Consider the following 20,189-nt stretch of genomic DNA (forward strand, 5'->3'; position numbering starts at 1 on the left):
GTCAGCACACTTGTTCAGTCCTAACAAGACAGCCCAGGTTTGTCCTGATGTTAAAACACACCCAACTTCTGATGACTCTCCTGTTACCCACATCCATGGAGATAGATTATTTATTATATAATTCACCAAACTAATGTCAAATGCCCAAGATGCAATACCGCAAACTCTAAGGTATGTTCATGCAATTCAATGAAGGAGAAAGTCTTTCAGACACAGGTGCACCTGAAATGATAAATATGTGGGTGAGGACTCTGGGCTTGAGTGTCATTTTCCAGCCAAGTTTCAGAAGTGTGACCTGTCAGGGAAGAACCAGAGTTCCTTGTGCTCTCAGAGGGGAGGGCCCAAGATGTCCTCTCTTGTTCCCAGGAAAGGCAATTGCACTAATCTTGATGATGAGACTATGCTCCTGTGCTGACCTATTATAGTTTTTGACTGAAATTGTCACTGTGATCCCCAATCTACATCTATTCACACAGAAGTGTATAAAGGTCAGGCCACATTCTCAGCATCACACATTGACACGGTTGGAGATACGTCCCACTACCTTCTCCTGAGATTGCAGACAGAATCCCAAATTTCAAACGTTCACAAAAGGGAAGGTCTCAGATGTTTATTTTTTTTATGACGCACTTTCTGGGACAGACATATTCCCTCTAACCATGATGGATATTCTGAATTACAATAAACATGGCATGGATGTAGGTTTATATAAATTCACTGTGACTAATAAATTTAGCTGCTGCCCTAATGTTTTGAATGGAGATTTGACAATTTAGATAACCTGGATGTTTGGTTGGTTTCATATAAATCTTCACGGGTAGAACAGCATTGAACCTATTCCAAAATCTGTCCTTGATCCATGATCACACTCATCTCCCAGACCAGCTCCTTCAGCACATCTCCCTACCTGGAAGAAGAGGACTCTGGGCTTGGTGAGGGGAGGCCCCAGGAAGAGAACTGAGTTCTCAGAGGGCACAGCCAGCATCCTCCTCTCAAGGTGAGCCCCAAAGACTGGGGCCTCCCTCATCCCTTTTCACCTCTCCATACAAAGGCACCACCCACATGCAAATCCTCACTTAGGCACCCACAGGAAACCACCACACATTTCCTTAAATTCAGGGTCCTGCTCACATGGGAAATGCTTTCTGAGAGTCATGGACCTCCTGTGCAAGAACATGAAGCACCTGTGGTTCTTCCTCTTCCTGGTGGCAGCTCCCAGATGTGAGTGTCTCGGGGATGCAGATATGACGATATGGGAGGCTGTCTCTGATCCCAGGGCTCACTGTGGGTCTCTCTGTTCACAGGGGTCCTGTCCCAGGTGCAGCTGCAGGAGTCGGGCCCAGGAGTGGTGAAGCCTTCGGAGACCCTGTCCCTCACCTGCACTGTCTCTGGTGGCTCCATCAGCAGTTACTACTGGAGCTGGATCCGCCAGCCCCCAGGGAAGGGGCTGGAGAGGATTGGGTATATCGATGGTAGTGATGGGAGCACCAACTACAACCCCTCCCTCAAGAGTCGAGTCACCATTTCAAAAGACACGTCCAAGAACCAGTTCTCCCTGAAGCTGAGCTCTGTGACCGCCGCGGACACGGCCGTGTATTACTGTGCGAGAGACACAGTGAGGGGAGGTGAGTGTGAGCCCAGACACAAACCTCCCTGCAGGGAGGCGGAGGGGGCGGGCGCAGGTGCCGCTCAGGACCAGCAGGGGGCGCGCGGGGACCACGGAGCAGGAGGCCGGGTCAGGAGCAGGTGCAGGGAGGGCGGGGCTTCCTCATCTGCTCAGTGCTCTCCCTCCTCACCAGCACCTCAGCTGTCCCCAGGGCTCCTCTTTCTTTGATATCTGTGGTTCTGCTTCCTCACATTCTTCTGCCAGAAAAGAAAGGAGGAAGGCACATTTTCCTCTTACAATTGAACTTTCAACAAATACTAGGAACTTTCCTACAAGTTCCTGCATGGCCCATTATTCCTTAGTGATTAAAAAAATATATTTCTAATGCTTCTCACCATCTCTTGGTTTGTGTCATCAATCGAATTGTGCCCTCTTTGAAATTCATATGCTGAAATCTTAAACTCAATGGATCTATATAGAAATTTTAATGATACAATTAAGGTTAAATGTGGTCAGAAGTGTGAGAACCTAATGCAATAGACGTGCTGTCTTTATAAGAAGAGGTAGAGACACCAGAGACCTCTCACTTTTCACGTGCACGCAGAGAAGAGTCCATGTGGAGACGCAGTGTATTAGAAGGTGCCCCAGTGCATGCCAGGAAGAAGCTGCACCAAGAACCAACCCTGCCAGCACCTTGATCTTCAACATTCAGACTTCAGAATTGTAAGAAAATCAATATTTGTTGTGTAAGCCACCCACTCCGTGTTGTCTTCTTATGAAGACCCAGACAGACTAATACCACATAACTCGTAACTCTGTTAACGCTGTGCCCTGGATGGAGAATCAGCCCCCTGAGGCTGGGCACATCCTTCAGATTTCTACATAAAGTAGGCAAAAAATAGTAGCTGTGATATAAAAACTTGTCATGTCCCTGTTGACCAATTTCTGGGCAAAGTGTTTTAATGAAGCCCTTCGGGCTTTGTCACAAAAGTTGTCTTTTATCTTTTCTGACGACCTAACTAATGGACAATGGGTACCAGCTGGATGGAGACTGACCACTGACCATCTTCTGCTGTCTCCTTAGTATGCCACAGAAAACCACACCAACATTACTCAATGTCTTCAACTTTCTAAATTTGCACTGAATCTATTGCTAAATGAGGAGCTACATGAAGTCTGAGTTTTGTTCTCTTCTTCCCAGTCTTCCTCAATTACCAAGGGCAGAAGAGACTTTCAATGAAATTTGGCTGTCAATGCCCCCAACACCACATCGCTTTTTAAGGTCCAGGAACTTTATTTGAGGGATAGTGAAATACACTTTTAAATGGAAAGCCCTAAAGCACATACAACAGCTGAAGGAATGGCCACTGTACACCTGAAGGAGGATGAGGCAGATGGTAGGGTCCCTTCCTCCAAGATGGTCCTGGGTGTGTGATGGTTGGACGCCTCACGCATATGGAATTAAGGACTGGACTGAAGTAGAAACAAGGGCCACATACCATAGGAAAACAAGAAAAGAACAGATGGGCATCCATGAAAACAGGTAATTAAATTTGTTGAGTTTAAGATGAAATTTGTTTCTGAAGTTTTTAATGTTCTTAGCTAAATATGAATCTTTTCAACAAACTGAGAATTAAAAGGAGAATGGAGTTAGAAGGTGAGAGAGGAAAAAAGTCCTGAGAGAGCAGAAAGAAAATTGACACAAAACTGTCACATGGCAGAGGCCAGAATGGAGCTGATGCAGCAATGTCATTATTCTGCAGCCCTAGTTGAAACCCTTTAGTGTTTAAGGCAGGCCCCGTGTTGAAGAATTCCTTTAGTTTTTGCTTCTCTGGGAAAGGTCTTACCTATCTTTTACTTTACAAAAAGATTTACATGGTAAAGTTTCTTGGTTGGCAGAGTTTTGTTTGTTTTTCAGTTACTTTTCCCCAGCAATTTGAATACAGTCGTGGGCCATCTAACAATGATTCAGTCCGCAATAGACCACATATATGTTTGTGGCCACATAACATTGTAATACCGTATTTTCACTAAGGATGTTCCATATTTACATGTGTTTGGATAGAGAGATACTTACCACAGCGTTTCAGTTCCCTGCAGTGTTCGGTGCAGTAACACTCTGTACAGGTTAGTTGTCCGGAAACATTGTGCTATTCCACATAGTCTATGTGTAGTAGGATATTCCTTGTAGGTTTGTGTAAGTTCTCCCTATGATGCTTGCACAATGATGACATTGACTAGAAATACATTTCTCAGAAATAATCTCTATCAATAAACCATACATTATCAAATATAATTCCCCTCCATTCGGAACTGAAAATCTTCTGCTGAGAAATCTGGTAAATCTGCTCTTTTACTTTCCGTTTTCAAAAACCTTTCCTTTAGCAATGTGATTTCAACCTATCTTTGCTTTTTCTCATTTGGTTTCCCTTATTTAAAATGTATAGAGCTTCATGGATGTGGATGAATATTTGCTTCTCCAGATTTAGAAAGTTTCTATGCTATTACATCTTTAAAAACTTCACTCTCTCTTGCTCTGTCTCTCTTTCTCTGTCTCTCTCTCTCTGTCTCTCTCTCACCCTCTTCCTTCACTACCCGTTTTGTCTCATCTTTGCATAACTCCTCAATGCATAAAATTTCATTTTCACTGCGCTTCCTGACTCGTAAGTCTTTAACTCTTTTTTATTTCTTTCATTTAAGTTTTTCTTCCCTGTCTCTACTATTTCAAATGATCTTTCTTTGAGTTTACTCTTTTATGACTTGATCTAGTCTGGTCTAAAATCCTCTTAAAAATTTTGTCTGACTTATTGTATTCTTCAGCATCAATATTTTTGTTTAGTCATCTTTTAAATGTTTTATCTCTATTAAAATTCTCACATTGTTCTTGCATGATGCCACTAGCTCATTGAGCGTGTTTCTAACATTTACTTTAAATTTTCTTCCAGGCAATCCATATGCTTCGTTTTCATTGATATCAGTTTCTAGATCTTTATGTTGTTCTTCTGTTTGGACCATGTGCCCCTCCTCCTTCATTTTCCTTGACTGTCTTTGTTGTTACCTGTTCATTATAACAAAAGCCACCATACACTCTTCAAAGACGAGGCTTATAGAGATCATCTTCATCAACCAGTCCAGGCAGTAATTTGGGTCTCTCAAAATTCATAGTATTCAAGCTTCTGTCTCTGTTCTTAATGGTCCCTGGGTTTTAGAGGATGATAGATTCTGCCAGTAATCACAGGTAGGGGAGGTAGAAACTATTTACTCAAGCAGCCCCTTGAAAATTTGGACCACTGGACAAAGTTTTATTATTGATATACGATTCATCAAAATAATGTTAGCTCAAGCTTCTCTCAACCAGTCATTAAACATTGAAATCTCGTCATTTCTTATATGAATCTGGGGTTTGTTCTTTGAGTATTTAGGTAAAATTACAAACTAGTTTAAATCTGCCTATTTGGCAAACTGATCTGTTGCTGAATTTCCATTTTCTGCCTTATCTCTGTGCATTTAAATCTAAATCTGTATTAGATATGCATCTAGAATGTAGAAAGGTGTCTTAAAGTTCCCTAATTTATTTAATTTAATGGAGTTTCCAGAAGAAGTGAAAATCTCCTTTGTTTATAAAACACCTGACTATTGGTCCATAGTTTTCTCTTTAATTTTTCTCTCTCCTCTTCCCTTATCTATAATAAGCAAGGAGAAATGAAGACACACCATCCATAGTTTGCTTAGATATCCCACCACCTAAAATTCTAACTGTCACTTACTAATTCTGACTTCAACCAATGTAACATAATTAAGATATAAATTCTATAACAAGGTACACATACTTTCCAGTTCTAATACCACGTTTGTGACAGAAACAAAGCAGGTGTGCTCTCTGCAAGGTGGTCCTCTGAGGTCTGAGATGAGGGGTCACACAGGTATTTTTATGATATTTAAGGGTTTGGACAACAACAGTGATAACAATTCTGATCATCACTGGCTCTTACCAGAAAGTTCACAAGTAAAGTTACTGCTGTTATTTGATTTTAACACCTAGTTAGAATGAAGCTCAGAGGAAGAGGTCACATCCTAGGTCACACAGTGAGGAGGAATGGAGCTGTGCTCTGCTCTCCACACTACGCACCAGATCCCAGGCACAGGCCCAGGTTCCACTGACACATGGCATCTGGAGGGCAGTTCTCAGGGGATGGTCTTAGTGCACCTGCTTCCTGGGGCAGGGGGCTTCCTTCTCTCAGTTGTGCACTTGCTCCTTCTGCCAGCTCTGAAGTGACCACTTGCATTGCCATGAATTATTCATGTTGTCTCCCTTATTATGGCAAAAAGCGTATTTATTAAATTTTCAATTCATTTTCTCTGAAGCACACTGCCTTAGCAGAAAGGAATAAATCACATTCCTTCACCTCCCCCACAGCCCAAGATTCCTGAAGACAGAGCGGATGTAATGTACTCATAGGTGGATTTCTGCTCCATCTATGAGGATGTGGCCTTGGTCTTCAAGTTTCAGCAATGCTGGGAAGCCAAGGTCACCTCCATCTCCTCCTCCCTGCTCTGCAGCTCACCTGAGAACAGTTTTCTCATTGGAATATCATCTGTTTAAGGAATACAAGTCCCTGCTTTAGGATTTGGGGCCTGAGTGCACCTACTGGATCCAGCCCAGGACTGGAGACACTTTCCGGAACACAACTTCACCTGACACATGACCAGTCACACTGTTTTACTTTCACAATTTCAGCTTCCTCAGAAGAAAATTAAAATTGCTGAGACTTTTTCATAACCGTTGTGCCATGTCCTTTCTCTGTTTCCTTGCCTGTTCATTTATGTCAGACCAGGTGCCACATCTATGTAATCAGATTAGAATCCTGCCTCCAGTAACACATGAAGAGGACCTTTGATTGTACTTTTGTCTTTGCTCCAAAATGTAAAGATTACAAAAGTCATCACCTCATTCTTACGTCAAGAGGCGTCTGCACAATCTGATCTTCAATACCTTTGGGAATTCATCAAAGGAATGAAATTCCAATCAAAAATTGCCCACTCCCAAAACGGGAGAGACAGGTATGTCCAGAATGGCAGTTGGCACTTGCTTTACTGAAACAGAAGCCGCAGAAGAATATTCACACACACACAAACACACACATATATGTACACATACATACGTATACATACATATATACATTCATACATATATGTACATAAATACACATATATACACATATACACATACATATACATACATACATGCATATACATATATATATATATATATATAAACAAGCTGTTGAGGGCACTTACATGGTAAGCACTCTAGACGTCTGCAAGACAGATGTGGACTAGGGTGAAGTGACAGTTCCAGAGGGCCGAACGCTCCTCAGTCTTCTGGACTTTCCCTCCAGAAACCTCCAGATTCGAAAACATACAATCCCAATATGTTTCCTATGAGTCAGAAGTGGGGAAGTTATAATTACTGTAAAATATACCAAGAGCCCTCTCCAAAAGATCCCACAGGGAAGAACTTTTCCAGCACCTTGTTCTATGTGAAGAAAGACAAATCTACCATGCCAGATCCCTCCTCCATTCTCCCATGATTATATGAAGATGTAAGTAAATAGTGCATAGACAAGTAAGATGTAAGCAATTAGTCCAAGTAAGATGTAAGCAAATAGTCCAGGTAAGATGTAAGCAAATAATCCAGGTAAGATGTAAGTAAATAGCCTAGGTAAGAGGTAAACAAATAGTTAATCCAGGTAAGATGTAAGCAAATCCAGGCAAATCGTCCAGGGAAGATGTAAGTAAATAGTCCAGGGACACTGAAATCACAAAAGGCAGTAAAGACGAAAGTTGAGCTTTTCCCCTGGAGACGCCTGGTCAAGGTCACAACCACTGCAGAAACCTCACTACAAGGCAAGGCTGGGCTGGAGGGGGCACTCAGGAGCCACCAAGCACAGGTTTCATCCCCAGAGCAGGTGTACAGAAGGATGGGGAGGAAGTTTCCTCTCAGGTGTCTTCCTTTGTCAACAACAACAAAAACTATGTGTTCAACAAGTTGCTGATGTGCCTTTAAATATCCTGTTACATCAGAACATTCATATAATTTAAGGCAATGTGAACTATTTTTAAAGTGGGTTTCTAAGACTATAAATATCTTAATAGTGATTATATAAAGAATAGGAATAGTTCTACTAATTGAATGGATACAGAATTGTGGGAACCACTGTATTCCTATGAATAAAAAGTCAGATTTCAGTGTTAGGTAATGTTGCCTACATTGTGCATTTGACAGTGCAGTGATGGATCTGAGAGTGTGGCAGGTACACAGACCCAGTGAGTCAGAAACCAGTATGTGAAGATGAGGATCTATGGATATGAACTGAAAGTACATAAAAACTTCATGAAATTCTATTAAATGGAGTAGGAAATAAAACCAAGATTTATTCAAAACACAAATTCCTTGCAAATTATTTTTGGAGTAGTGAATTCATAAAGAACTCCAAATATCTCTTCCATCTTTTGATTCCTATTGTCCGTGAGATGAGAAAATCAATTCTATTTATGCATCACAGGGCAAATCTGTAAACCAAGGGTGGTTCTGTTGAAGATCCTGGTGGATCAGGATGTCAGGCAGGTGTCGGAGACACTGTCTCAGGAGTGCCCAGAAGATCTTAGAGGGACCTGCTGGACACTCACGTGGGACATCAGCACTCACTTTCTCAGAGTCAACGTGAGCTGTGGCTGATGCCTGACGGGACCAGGATGGGGTCACGGCACCTGGTCAGTGTCACGAAGAGTGACGGTTCCAGAAACCATCCATGTGGTCTCCATGCTAATGAAATGTGGGTTCACAGTGAGGAGCGTGTCCTCTGGGTGCTTGTTTTTCAGTGAAAGGATGACTGGCCACAAAAAGTTTGTAAATGGAGCAGGGCATCCATTTCTTCAAACAGGATTAGTGCTTGGACCGTCAGAATCCCACTCGTGTAAGGCTGATGTGTCATTCATTTACTGTTTCTTATCCTGAATCAGGGTCTTGAGCTATGAAATGCTCTGACTCATGAATACACAAATAACCTGAGATCCACGGAGGTAATTATGGATATATCTCAGCCCTGAGAGCATCACCCAATAACCACATCCGTCTCCCAGAGAAGCCCTGAGAGCACAGCTCCTCAGTATGGACCGGACCTGGAGGATCCTCTTTTGGTGGCCGCAGCTACAGGTAAGGGGTTCCCAAGTCCCAGCGATGAGAAGGGGATTGAGTTCAGTCAGGTGGGCTTTCATCCATTCCTGTGTCCTCCCCACAGGTGCCCACTCCCAGGTGCAGCTGGTGCAGTCTGGGGCTGAGGTGAAGAAGCCTGGGTCCTCAGTGAAGGTCTCCTGGAAGGCCTCCAGATACACCTTTACCAGCTATGTTTTGCATTGGGTGCCACAGAACTTTGGACAAGGGCTTGAGTGGATGGGATTTTAGTTATTTGAGAGATTTTTCAAATAGCATTTATTCCATAAGCAAATTTCAGAGATTGTAGAATGAATCAAATTAAGATATCTGATACAGAACTTCCTCTGAATCGATCTTTGTAAACATCAATTTCTGAATCAATGTTGTAAATATTTTGGAACCCAAACACAAGTTCACATTTTAACTCTACTTTTATCTCTATTTAAAAAATGCCAAAAACTATCATTTTGTGCATGTAACATTTTGAATTCCTACCATCAATGCATGACATTTCCTGTTTTTCCACATTCATACTGCCATTTATCCTCATGAGATTTGTGAGTTTTAACCATGCTAATAGGTGAGTAATTGTATCTAATTTTTCTTTAAATGCACATATTCTTAATTTAAAAAATCATATTTAACAATTTTTATATAATTTTTGGTGAGATGCCTCTCCCGATATTTGGTTGATTTTTAACTGCATTGTTTTCTTTTGATTAGTTGTAAGTTTACTTGCATATTGATTATAAAAGTCATTTAACAAATTTAAAAAATTGGCCGGGGTGGGTGGCTCACAGCTGTAATCCCAGCACTTTGGGAGGCTGAGACGGGCGGATCACGAGGTTAGGAGATCGAGACCATCCAGGCTAACACAGTGAAACCCCGTCTCTACTAAAAATAAAATAAAATAAAAAATCAGCCAGGTGTAGTGGCGGCGCCTGTAGTCCCAGCTACTCCGAAGGCTGACGCAGGTGAATCGCATGAACCCAGGAGACAGAGCTTGCAGTGAACTGAGATCGCGCCACTGCACTCCAGCCTGGGCAACTGAGCAAGACTCCATCTCCAAACAAACAAACAAACAAAAACAAACAAACAAAAAACAAATGAAAAGGATTGATTTAACAAACACGTGACTTGGAAGTATTTTCTCCCAGTCTGTGGTTGCCTTTTTCTCCCTTATCAGTGGATATTGAAGAAAAATGTTTGTGTGTGTGTGTGTGTGTGTGTGTGTGTGTTTAAACAAATTTAGACCAAAAAAAAATATTCATTCATAGATCATGTATTTGGCATTATATGTGAATTTCACTATAAAATACACTATTAGTGATTTTTTTTTCCATGTCTCTAATCTCAGGCCACAATCAACTCATGAGTGTTTAGCCTTCACCTATTGATTGGAGGACTATCCTCCTGAGATATTTGGAACACTTCTGTAAGGAGATGTGTTCTTCTTCCTGTTGTTTGTTTATTTAATCATCTATTAATATCCGTATTGGTTTATGGATGTTTATTCCATAGTCTGAAAAAGATCCATGCTACATTATTCATTTTATTGTTCAAATCGCCACAGCTTTATTAGGTGCTGGGCGCTGATTTAGTTTGGATCCTGCATCCTTACAGCACAGCTCATCCTTTTGTTTTTGAACACTTCCCTGTTTCCTGGATATTATAATAAATTCTAAGCTCATTTTCCATATTACCTTTTTCATACATAGAATTAGCCATTTTTATAAAGAGTGCTTGTTTCTGACTTTAAATAATAATATTACAATAAAATATTGTGATACTGGGTATGTGTGTTGTTGATGGGGTGTAAGTACTTCTGGGACCTCTCAATGAATTGGCCTAGTAAATGTGCACGTTTATATGAACCCATGTTTATGCACACTTCAAAACTGTTTATGTATCTAATCTTCTGTAAGTTGATTACATTAAAAATGAGAAGACATTGGACTCTCCACCCAACTATGCTACCACATGGACCTTTCTATTCTTTCTTCCTTGACTGTCTATAACCACCCACTGCAAAGTGAGGAACTCCATCCCACCATATGCCATTTTATTACTCAGCTGTACAATTTCAGGACACATGCGGAGCAGCATCAGAAATGTAATATTGTACCATTGTAGGAAACATGTTTATCTACTAGAATAGAGTGCTTATGTGTGGTTTGTTTACAATTAAAACTTACAGAATCTCCTCATTTTCAAAGTTACTTATGTCAGCAACTTCATTTTCCACTTTCTTCTGTGAAGTCATTTCAATTACACGATATCGTTTCATTTGTTTGAAATTCTGTAAAAGCCAAAACTAGAGTCAAGTAAACAGGATATTCCAGGAATTTAGAGGGTGGGTGTAAAATAAGTAAAACAGGCTCTGTTTAACAAGAGTAAGAATATTCTAGTGATATGCAATGGTTGAGACGTGACACAATTAATTTGTCTAAGCTCATAATTTTGTGATGAGAAATATAAACCTAAATATATACAATTAAAATATATTTAGCAGTTTATTAACCTCTGGATTAAATGCATACTCTATAAAATTATCTAATAATGTATTTGGGACCGTGGGAATGTTATGAGATACATGCAGCAAAGAATGAAGTAATTTTCCTGACTTGCATATATGATGTTTCCATTCAATGAAGACCTTTAATGAAGACAAAATCTATTTTCTATGTGGCCCAGGCTTTTTCTTCCTGACAAGCAAACAACCCAGAACATTCTTTTCTTTCTTTGAGAAAAGTTTTCCCCAAACTTCAGCTCAGTTCAGACATACACTGTCCCTGAGTGGACATTTACCCTCAGATGGGTACACACACCTGTCAGCATGCGGGCTCTTCTGTCAGACAAACACACCTTTCCTCATGTGGATTCTTCCCTCAGGCAAACCCACATGTCCCCACATGGACTCTTTCCTCAGATCACCACATATGTCCTTACAATTACACTTTCCTCAGAAAACAGACATTTCCTCATGTGGACTCTCCTCTCAGACAAACATGTCTCCATGTGAACTCTTCACTCAGATAAGTACACACATTTCCACATTGACTGTTTGCTGACACAAGAACATATATCCAATGTTGAATAATATTATGGAAAAATGATATCAAGATAATTATAATTATAAAACTCCTTCCAGACAAGATGTAGATACACATTTTTTTTTCGTTTTAACTTAACTTTGCCTCATTGTCAGGAACAGTGGTTTCCAACTCTAAATGTACTGATCACAGACAGATGCCTGTTTTCTCTGGAAATATATTTATTATGTTCTTACTGGTCTTATTTGTCGATGTTTGCTGCTATGAAGATACCCGGACAGTGTCCACATTAGAGACTGAGAAAGAGTGATGGGCAGATTAACTCTGTGCATCCAGACCCAAGAATCCTTTGACCCTGCCCTCTCTGAAATGTAGACACAGGATGGATGAGCAATGCTGAGTGGTGCACCCATGACCACAAAAAGAAATACATGGAAATGTGTCCCCTCCCCTCCTTATGAAAGACAACTCATCCCCTGTTCCTTCAGGCCCTGGTGAGGAGCCACTCCATGTCTGTGCCCTTCCTTAGTGTCCTCACCATGGGGTCTGCACTGATCTGGGCTTCACTTCTCATCACCCTCAATATTAGTGTCCCTTGTGAATCAGGTCCAGCTATGGCTGCTCCACCTGGGGCTGTTCTCAGTCTGTTCCTTCTGTGTTTGCAGAAGACCTGTGTGAAGTTCACCGGTGGAGTCTGAGGTGGAAAAATTGTACAGCCCAGCGGTTCACTGAACCTCTCCTGCAAAGCCTCTGGATTCACCTTCACTGACCACAGTATCAGCTTGGTCCAGCAGGCTCCACGACCGGGGCTGGTGTGGGTGGCAACAGGGAGAAATTCAAGAGGAAGTTTCTACGTACACTCTTACGTGCATGGTCTCACTGACATCTTTACTTCTTTTATCACGTTTGTTCTGTAAATCACAACAAATGGTGCATTCTTCATCTATTATACATTTGTTAAGTCTTTTTTGGTGTCTTTAAAAAAAACTGGTAACTTTATCCTATGTAATACCTGTTAAGTCCTAAAAGTGTTTTTTGATGTCTATTTTTTCTGAAATTTACACAGCTACTATAGCTTTCTTTTGGTTCATATTTTCATAATCCATGTTTTCCCATCTTTATCTTTTCTATTTGTAAATATGTAGGATAACTTTCTTGTACAAAGCTAACAGTTGGGTCTTGCTTTTTTTAAGCAACTATAATAAATTCTATTTTAAAACTAATTTTTTCTTTTAGTTTTGTTTAAATTAGCATTTTATGATGTTTATTTCTCCATTAACAGATTATATAATTCACTTCTTATAAATATGGTATTGATTACCATAAATTTTACAATAAGAATTGTATGTAATAAGATTATAATGTAAATACTATTATGGCCTTGATCTGAAGTACAGAGATAATGTAACTGTGTACTTTGAATTCCTCCTTCCAACCAGTCTTTCTTACTGTCAGTTTGCACTTATATATGCTATAAAATAAAATACATAATTTTGCATCAGTTTATACCCATACATTATAACAATTACAAAGATAAAATTCAATTGACAATTCATCTTGATATTCCCTTTTTTTACAATCTTAATTTCTTTGTATAGATCTATGTTTTAGTGCATATCACATGGTTATTAGCAGAGAAACTTTGTAAAATTTGCCCTGAAATATGAATGTGTTGACAAATTGTCTCAAGATCTTTTTTTTAAATGACATAATTTTACTTGCCTTTCACTTTTAATGAAATTGTAATGTATGTAGAATTCCAGTTTGCATTTCCCTTGTTACTTATTTTCTAGTATTTATTTTCCTCCTGGAGACAATCACATATTACATTCTGCTGGGCCTTCATTAACCACATTTCTGTGAATCCAGTCAGGGCTGGGTTTCAAGTGTATGGTTACCCCAGCTATCGGAGTTGAAGTCAGCTTCTACTGTTCACAAAAACTTCAGATTCCTCTGGTGATACCTGCTTTTGTTTCCCTGTTTTGCTTTGGGTTTTCACATGTCATTCTTCCCAGAGAGAGCCTGTCTCTTTCAGCTGTGGCAGGTACATCCTGCTGACACTTTTACTTGGTAATTGTTTGTGTTGTGAAGGGGCTTGGACACAGGGGCACGTTCTCCAACCTTCTGACCTAGTCTCCTTCTTAGCTATGGGTGGTGAGACTGGCTCTGAAGCACGGCCTTCCAAGCGTTCCTGTTCCTTCCCTTCGCCAAGTGTCACTTCCCAGTCGCAGTGGTTTTTCATCAGTGTCCTCAGCTTCTGACTCACTGTCCTTGCCCCACAGATTCAGGATTTCATTCTGCAGGAAAGAGATGGGAGGTGTTTCTGGGTAGAGTGTCTTTGGTGTCCTGTTTCCTTGTGTTCTAGTTGATTCTACCAGTGCCCACAGGACACAAGATTTAATAAATGTCTCCTTCATACAGTGAAGGGGGACTCAGCATTGAACGGAGCTGCTGTTCTTCCTCCCCAGTCCACACCACAGGACAGCAGGTGAGTGAGTTGTCTGGGGATTTCCTCAATTCTGTAGGAAAAGCCTTGAAATGCCCAGAGTTTCACACTCTCACACCATTAGCACGCACGTCCTCAACAACTCATTACACTTTTCCAGGTTAGATTTTTCCATCTTAAATACCAGGCCATGAGTGGCACCTGACCCAGGTACTGTAATAGATGGACTCAATGTCTCTCTGCAGGCACATATTTTCTCAGATTTCAGGGGGATTTTTTCTCTGTGACATCAACTCAGATATGTTGAAGGGTTTATTTTTTGTAGTCGTTTAAGTTTTCTGTTAATGAGGTCAGAATATAAACCTCATTATCGTTTTCTCATTTTTTCCATTCCTATGCTTAGTATCTGCTTTCTAAACAAAATTCAGAAGCTAAGACAACAAATCAAATACCCATTACTTGGTGCATTGTTAAACAATTTGAGAAATATTCATGTCTGAAATACAATGAACCATTGAAATCAAGGCATGCCTCCTTCACTTAAGAACATGGGGATATTATCAAATAATTGTGCTGAGTGAAGGAAGCTAAAGAATTCACAGGAAATTTCATGTTACATAATTTGTAGAAAATTAACATGGAGATCTAAATTTTTCTGAGAATAGGGTGGTGAGAATAACAAGGTGGTGAAATAAAATTAGAGAAGTGAAAGAAAAAATAAGAGGGTTAATTCAATTGCTAACAACATGATTGAAGTGCGGATTCAATGACTGCACACATATATCAACATTTTCCAAATGCTGCACTGTCAATTTGATTTCATTATTGATGGATGTTTTGAATAAAGCAGCAACAAAAATGAATATATTTGCTGAGAAATAACAAGAAAGAGATGAATATTGACACTTGAATTATCACGGACTCCTGAAAATACACACATGTGAACACTGATAGCATATTTCAGGAAAACACTAGAAAAAGCAAAATTACATAAAGTTGTTATGACAGGTGGGACATCCAGAAAACCTCTCTAGACATATCCCACACTGCCCTGGAGTTGTCTCATAGGAGCAGTCTCCTCCAGTGTTTGGAGGCACAGACAGAGATAATAGGGCTAACTCTGGCCAGATGTGTGTTATCGGACACATTGCACAAATGCTCTGTTCTGTGTGTAATTTATCTTCTCTAAAAATATAACATTGACACTTCCATTAAATATATTCTGCAAATATGTAACAATTAAATAAGCTGATGTCTGCTAAATGATTATCAAGGCACAATCACATAATCTGAAGCTATATTTTCCAGAGAGGTAGGATTAGCCCCAGTGTTCTCCAGGACCCACTCATCTGCTCTGGGCACTGCCTTCTCCTCAGTTGTCCCACCCCTGAGCTTGCTATATAGCAGGAGACATGCAAATAGGGCCCTCCCTCTACTGATAAAAACCAGGCCAGCTCTGATCCTGCAGCTCTGAGAGAGGAGCCCAGCCCCAGAATTCCCAGGTGTTTTCATTCAGTGATCAGCATCGCACACAAAGGATTCACCATGGATTTTGTGCTGAGATGGGTTTTGCTTGTTGCTATTTTGAAAGGTGATTTATGTAAAATGAGAGATGTTGAGTGTGAGGGGACATGAGTGAAAGAAACAGTGGATATGTGCAACAGTTTCTGACCAGGGTGTCTGTGTTTGCAGGTGTCCGGTGTGAGGTGCAGCTGGTGGAGTATGGGGGAGGCTTGGCAAAGCCTGGTGGGGGTCCCTGAGACTCTCCTGTGCAGACTCTCGATTCACCTTCAGTAGCTACTACATGAACTGTGTCCACCAGGCTCCAGGAATGGCCTGGAGTGGGTTGGACAAGTTAATTCTAAGGGTGGTAGTACATATCTTACAGACTCCAGAAGGGCCAATTCACCATCTCCAGAGAAAATGCCAAGAACACGCTTCATCTGCAAATGAACAGCCTGAAAACTGAGGACACGGCCTTGTATTGTACCAGAGACACAGTGAGGGGAATACAGTGTGAGCCCAGACACAAACCTCCCTGCAGGGCCATGCAGGGAGGTTTCCTTTCTCAGGTGCAAGAGGCAGGCTTGTTTTTGCAGGACTCTGTAGTCTTATTAGGTTGCGATATTTTACTATGGTTATTTGTCATGAATTTTTTTATTGAGAATTGTGTTTTAGTATTTTTTAAATTTATATGTAAGGGTATTTTTTAAAAATACATACCTTCAAGGAATAATTCTTCCTAATAATTTGTACTTGTTCTTTTAGAATTCTGTTAACATCTGTTGATATCAGCTATTACGTAGCTACAGGGACATTAATTTATATCTATAGACATATGTGTAAATACACAAAGCTATGCATACATGTGTAGTCTTTATATTTATTATAATAAAATAATAGAAAATATATAATCATAAAATATGTCCTAAAGAATGAAGCTCAATGATTAACTTAATATAAATTATAGTAATCCATAACTCCTTTTGATCATTCTCTATAGTTTACATAAATTGATGTCTATTTGTAAGCTTAAACATAGTGTATTGGTCTTTTTGAAATAGCCAAGAACAAATTTCAAATGTCCCTGTCACACACACACACACACAGAAATAAGGATTTGTGGCGGTATATATGTCAACTAGCTTGATTCAATTACTCTGATTTGCAATCATAAATCATGACATAGCTTTATTTCCTATAAATATATACAACCAAAATGTCTCAATTTTCAATGAAGTTTTAACTACATATTTTCTAATCCGTCCTAGGTCATTAATGTTTTCTCCCAGTCAGGATGTGATTAGATTATGCTGAGAAACTCATTTACCCTCCTGCCTCCTGAAGACTTCAGGAAGCAGCTCCTAGATGGGCAGAAGCAGGCAAATGTGTGTGTCCACACAGGAATTAGAGCCTCTCTTGTGGATTAGGTCTCCTCCTCATGATTACAGGGCTCTTCAGTTTTCTTAACCAGGCTGTTGTACTAGATAAGCACAAAACAATTTCATTATGCTTTGCTTCAATTTTTCAAAACAACATAAAGGTAATAATTTTAACAATAAACATATTACGAACTACTTATACATGAGACCTTCCTGTGCTTCAAGGTTTTTTTCTCAGGACTTTGTATGTATTATATATTTTCAATTTTTTTTTCTGAGATGGAATTCTGACGTCTCCTTATCACAGATTATTCTTTTAATTTAATTCTTAGAATTATTCTTTCCAGAGCCCCCGCCCGGCCTACCTGGCGGAATGGAGTGGCGCCAGAGCTGAGCCAGACACGCAGGGGCCGCCACACGTGCTGCACAGGGAGCGGATGCACAGTGGGCGGAGAGCGAGCACCAGAGGCCTGGTCAGAGAGGCTGCCTGAGCAGCGCCGGAGATGGGAGAACAGCCCATCTTCACCCCCGAGGGCGGGTCTTCCAGACTGACCCAAACACCAAGAACTGGATGCCTGCGAGCAATAGGTGGTCACCGTTTCCTGCTTCTATGATGTCACAAGGAACAGCTTTTGGATGGTTAGTGTGGACGGAGCCAAGGTGACCATAAAGAGCACAATCGCACCAAATATGACCTTCACCAACACGTCACAGACGTCTGGGCAGTGGGCCGACAGCAGAGCTGACACAGCGTTTGGTTTGGGGATTTCCACTGAGTAGCAGCTGACAAAGTTTGCAGAGAAATTCCAGGAGGTGGAAGAAGCTGCCAAGATAGGAAAAAACAAGACCTAGGGGAACATGGAGCCCTCGAGTGATCATCCCCGAGAACCCGGGCGTGGAGCCTCATCTTCTACTCCGGCATCCAGTGTCAACGGGACGAACGATGGAAAGGCCTCTCACGCCGCTGCAGCCGACAGGCACCTGCAATTTGGGAACCACAAGCTGAAGGCGGCCTCGACGCAGGGCGCTGCCCACGAGAAGAGGCGGGAGATGGAGCCGCAGACCCGGCGGGAGAGCGACGCCCGGCTGCCCAAGGCGCTGCGGAAGTCGGCGGCCAGCGCTGAGCAGAGGAAGAGGCCCTGAGATCCACAGAGAGAAGGAGAAGAACACGCAGCTGAGGAGGAGGATCGAGGAGCTGGAGGCCAAGCTCCGAGAAAAGGAGATAGAGGTGGAAGATCTCCGAAAACAAACTGAACTCACACCTCAGCTCATGTCTGAGTGAGACGGCGTCTCTGAGAAGATGGAGGCGGCAGAGAGAAGATCAAATCCTGGAAGACAAAGCGCGTTCCCTAAAGACAGACGCTGAGGAGAGCCAATCCCGACAGCGCCACCTGGAGGTCAAGGGGGAAGAGCTTCCTGGAGGTGCTGGACGGGAAGATCCAGGACCTGCATGACTTCTGCCCAGGCCTCTCCAAGCCGGGCACTGACAACTAGGACTGTCCGAGGCCGGAGTCCCCCACCATGAGTCCCAAGCGTGTGTGTGAGACCAGATGGCGCTAGGACGTTCCCTGTGTGCGTTGCTTCTGTAAATGCAGGCGCAGTATGTCGTGTCTCCAAACCAGTTGTGCCGTCCACTCACTCCTTTCCAGAATGGAAATCTCCTCTCACTTCTCTGGCCTTGTGAGGGTGCGGACAACTGGAAGATTCTGACTCAGGAATCCAGAACCAGGTCTACCTTCAACATTTACGCAGTCAGGCCAGGGGTGTTTATATCTTTCATAAGGGCGGTTGCAACCATATGAACTGAAAAAAAGCACTTTGTCGTATACACAAAGTTCTAAAAATAATTGTTTTAATTATTATAGAAAAAGAAAATTAGGCCAAGCTTGTTTCCTCTTAGATTTTCTTATTTTATATTACTCTATCTATACATATATATTTTATACATATAATATATAAATATATGTATATATAAGTATATTATATATGCATATATTAACATATTATTTATTTATTATCTTAACTTTTATTTTAAGTTCAGGGGTATATATGTGTAGGATGTACAGGTTTGTTACATAGATAAATTGTGTCATGGAGGCTTCTTGTACAGATTATTTCATCACCCAGTGAAATGGTTCGGCTGTGTCTCCACCCAAATCTCAACTTGAATTCCCATATGTAGTGGGAGGAACCTGATCGGAGGTAATTGAATCAAGGGGGCAGTCCTTTCCCATGCTGTTCTCGTGATAGTTAATAAGTCTCATGAGATATGCTGGTTTTGTAACAAGGAGTTTCTCTGCACAAGCTCTCTCTTTGCCTGCTGCTATCCATGTAAGATGTGACTTGGTCCTACTTCCCTTATGCCATGAATGTAAGACCTCCATAGCCATGTGGAACTGTGAGTCCAATAAATCTTTTGACTGTATAAATTACCCTGTCTCAGATATGTCTTCATTAGCAAAGTGAGAAAAGACTAATACAGTAATTGGTACCAGTAGATGACTCACTGCTGTAGATACCTGAAAATGTGGAAGCGGCTTGGAGACTGGGTCACAGACAAGGGTTGAAATAGTTTGGAGCACTCAGAAGAAGACAGAATAAGGTGGTAAAGTTTGGAAAGACTTGGTGAATGGCTTTGCCCAAAATTCTGATAGGGATATGAACAATTAAGTCCAGGCTGGGATGGTCTCAGTTGGGGATGAGGAAATTATTGGGAACTGGAGCAAAGATGACTTTTCTTATGTATGAGCAAAAAGACTGGTAGCATTTTGCCCCTGCCTTAGAGATTTGTGGAAATTTAAACTTGAAAGAGATGATTTAGGGTATCTGGTGGAAGAGATTTCTAAGCAGCAAAGCATTCCTGAGGTGACTTGGGTGCTGTTAAAGGCATTCAGTTTTATAAGGAAAGCAGACCACAAAAACTTGAAAAATTTACAGCCTGACAATGAGATAAAAAAGAAAATCCTGTTTTCTGTGGAGAAATTCA

The 20,189-nt window shown here is 41.1% G+C and overlaps 1 long non-coding RNA gene, 2 pseudogenes and 1 gene segment (V, D, J or C); 3 read left to right on the plus strand and 1 right to left on the minus strand.

The window, feature by feature from the left end:
• The first annotated feature begins 1,035 nt into the window (after window positions 1–1,035).
• LOC117088004 lies at window positions 1,036–5,792 on the plus strand. The segment is given in 3 exon segments: window positions 1,036–1,221; window positions 1,305–1,625; window positions 5,649–5,792. Coding segments are annotated over 3 exon segments (507 nt in total).
• LOC117088014 lies at window positions 1,479–7,468 on the minus strand. Its single transcript, XR_004438971.1, has 2 exons — window positions 6,905–7,468; window positions 1,479–1,863 (listed from the first exon to the last, which is right to left on the minus strand). It is a non-coding gene; the product is annotated as an uncharacterized LOC117088014 (long non-coding RNA).
• A 1,309-nt stretch (window positions 7,469–8,777) lies between these two features.
• LOC117087965 lies at window positions 8,778–17,694 on the plus strand (annotated as a pseudogene).
• Window positions 17,573–19,083, plus strand: LOC117087975 (annotated as a pseudogene).
• The last annotated feature ends 1,106 nt before the right edge of the window (window positions 19,084–20,189 follow it).

The sequence above is a fragment of the Trachypithecus francoisi genome, unplaced genomic scaffold (genome assembly GCF_009764315.1).
Source record: "Trachypithecus francoisi isolate TF-2019V2 unplaced genomic scaffold, Tfra_2.0 Contig00709, whole genome shotgun sequence".
Classification (NCBI taxonomy): domain Eukaryota; kingdom Metazoa; phylum Chordata; class Mammalia; order Primates; family Cercopithecidae; genus Trachypithecus; species Trachypithecus francoisi.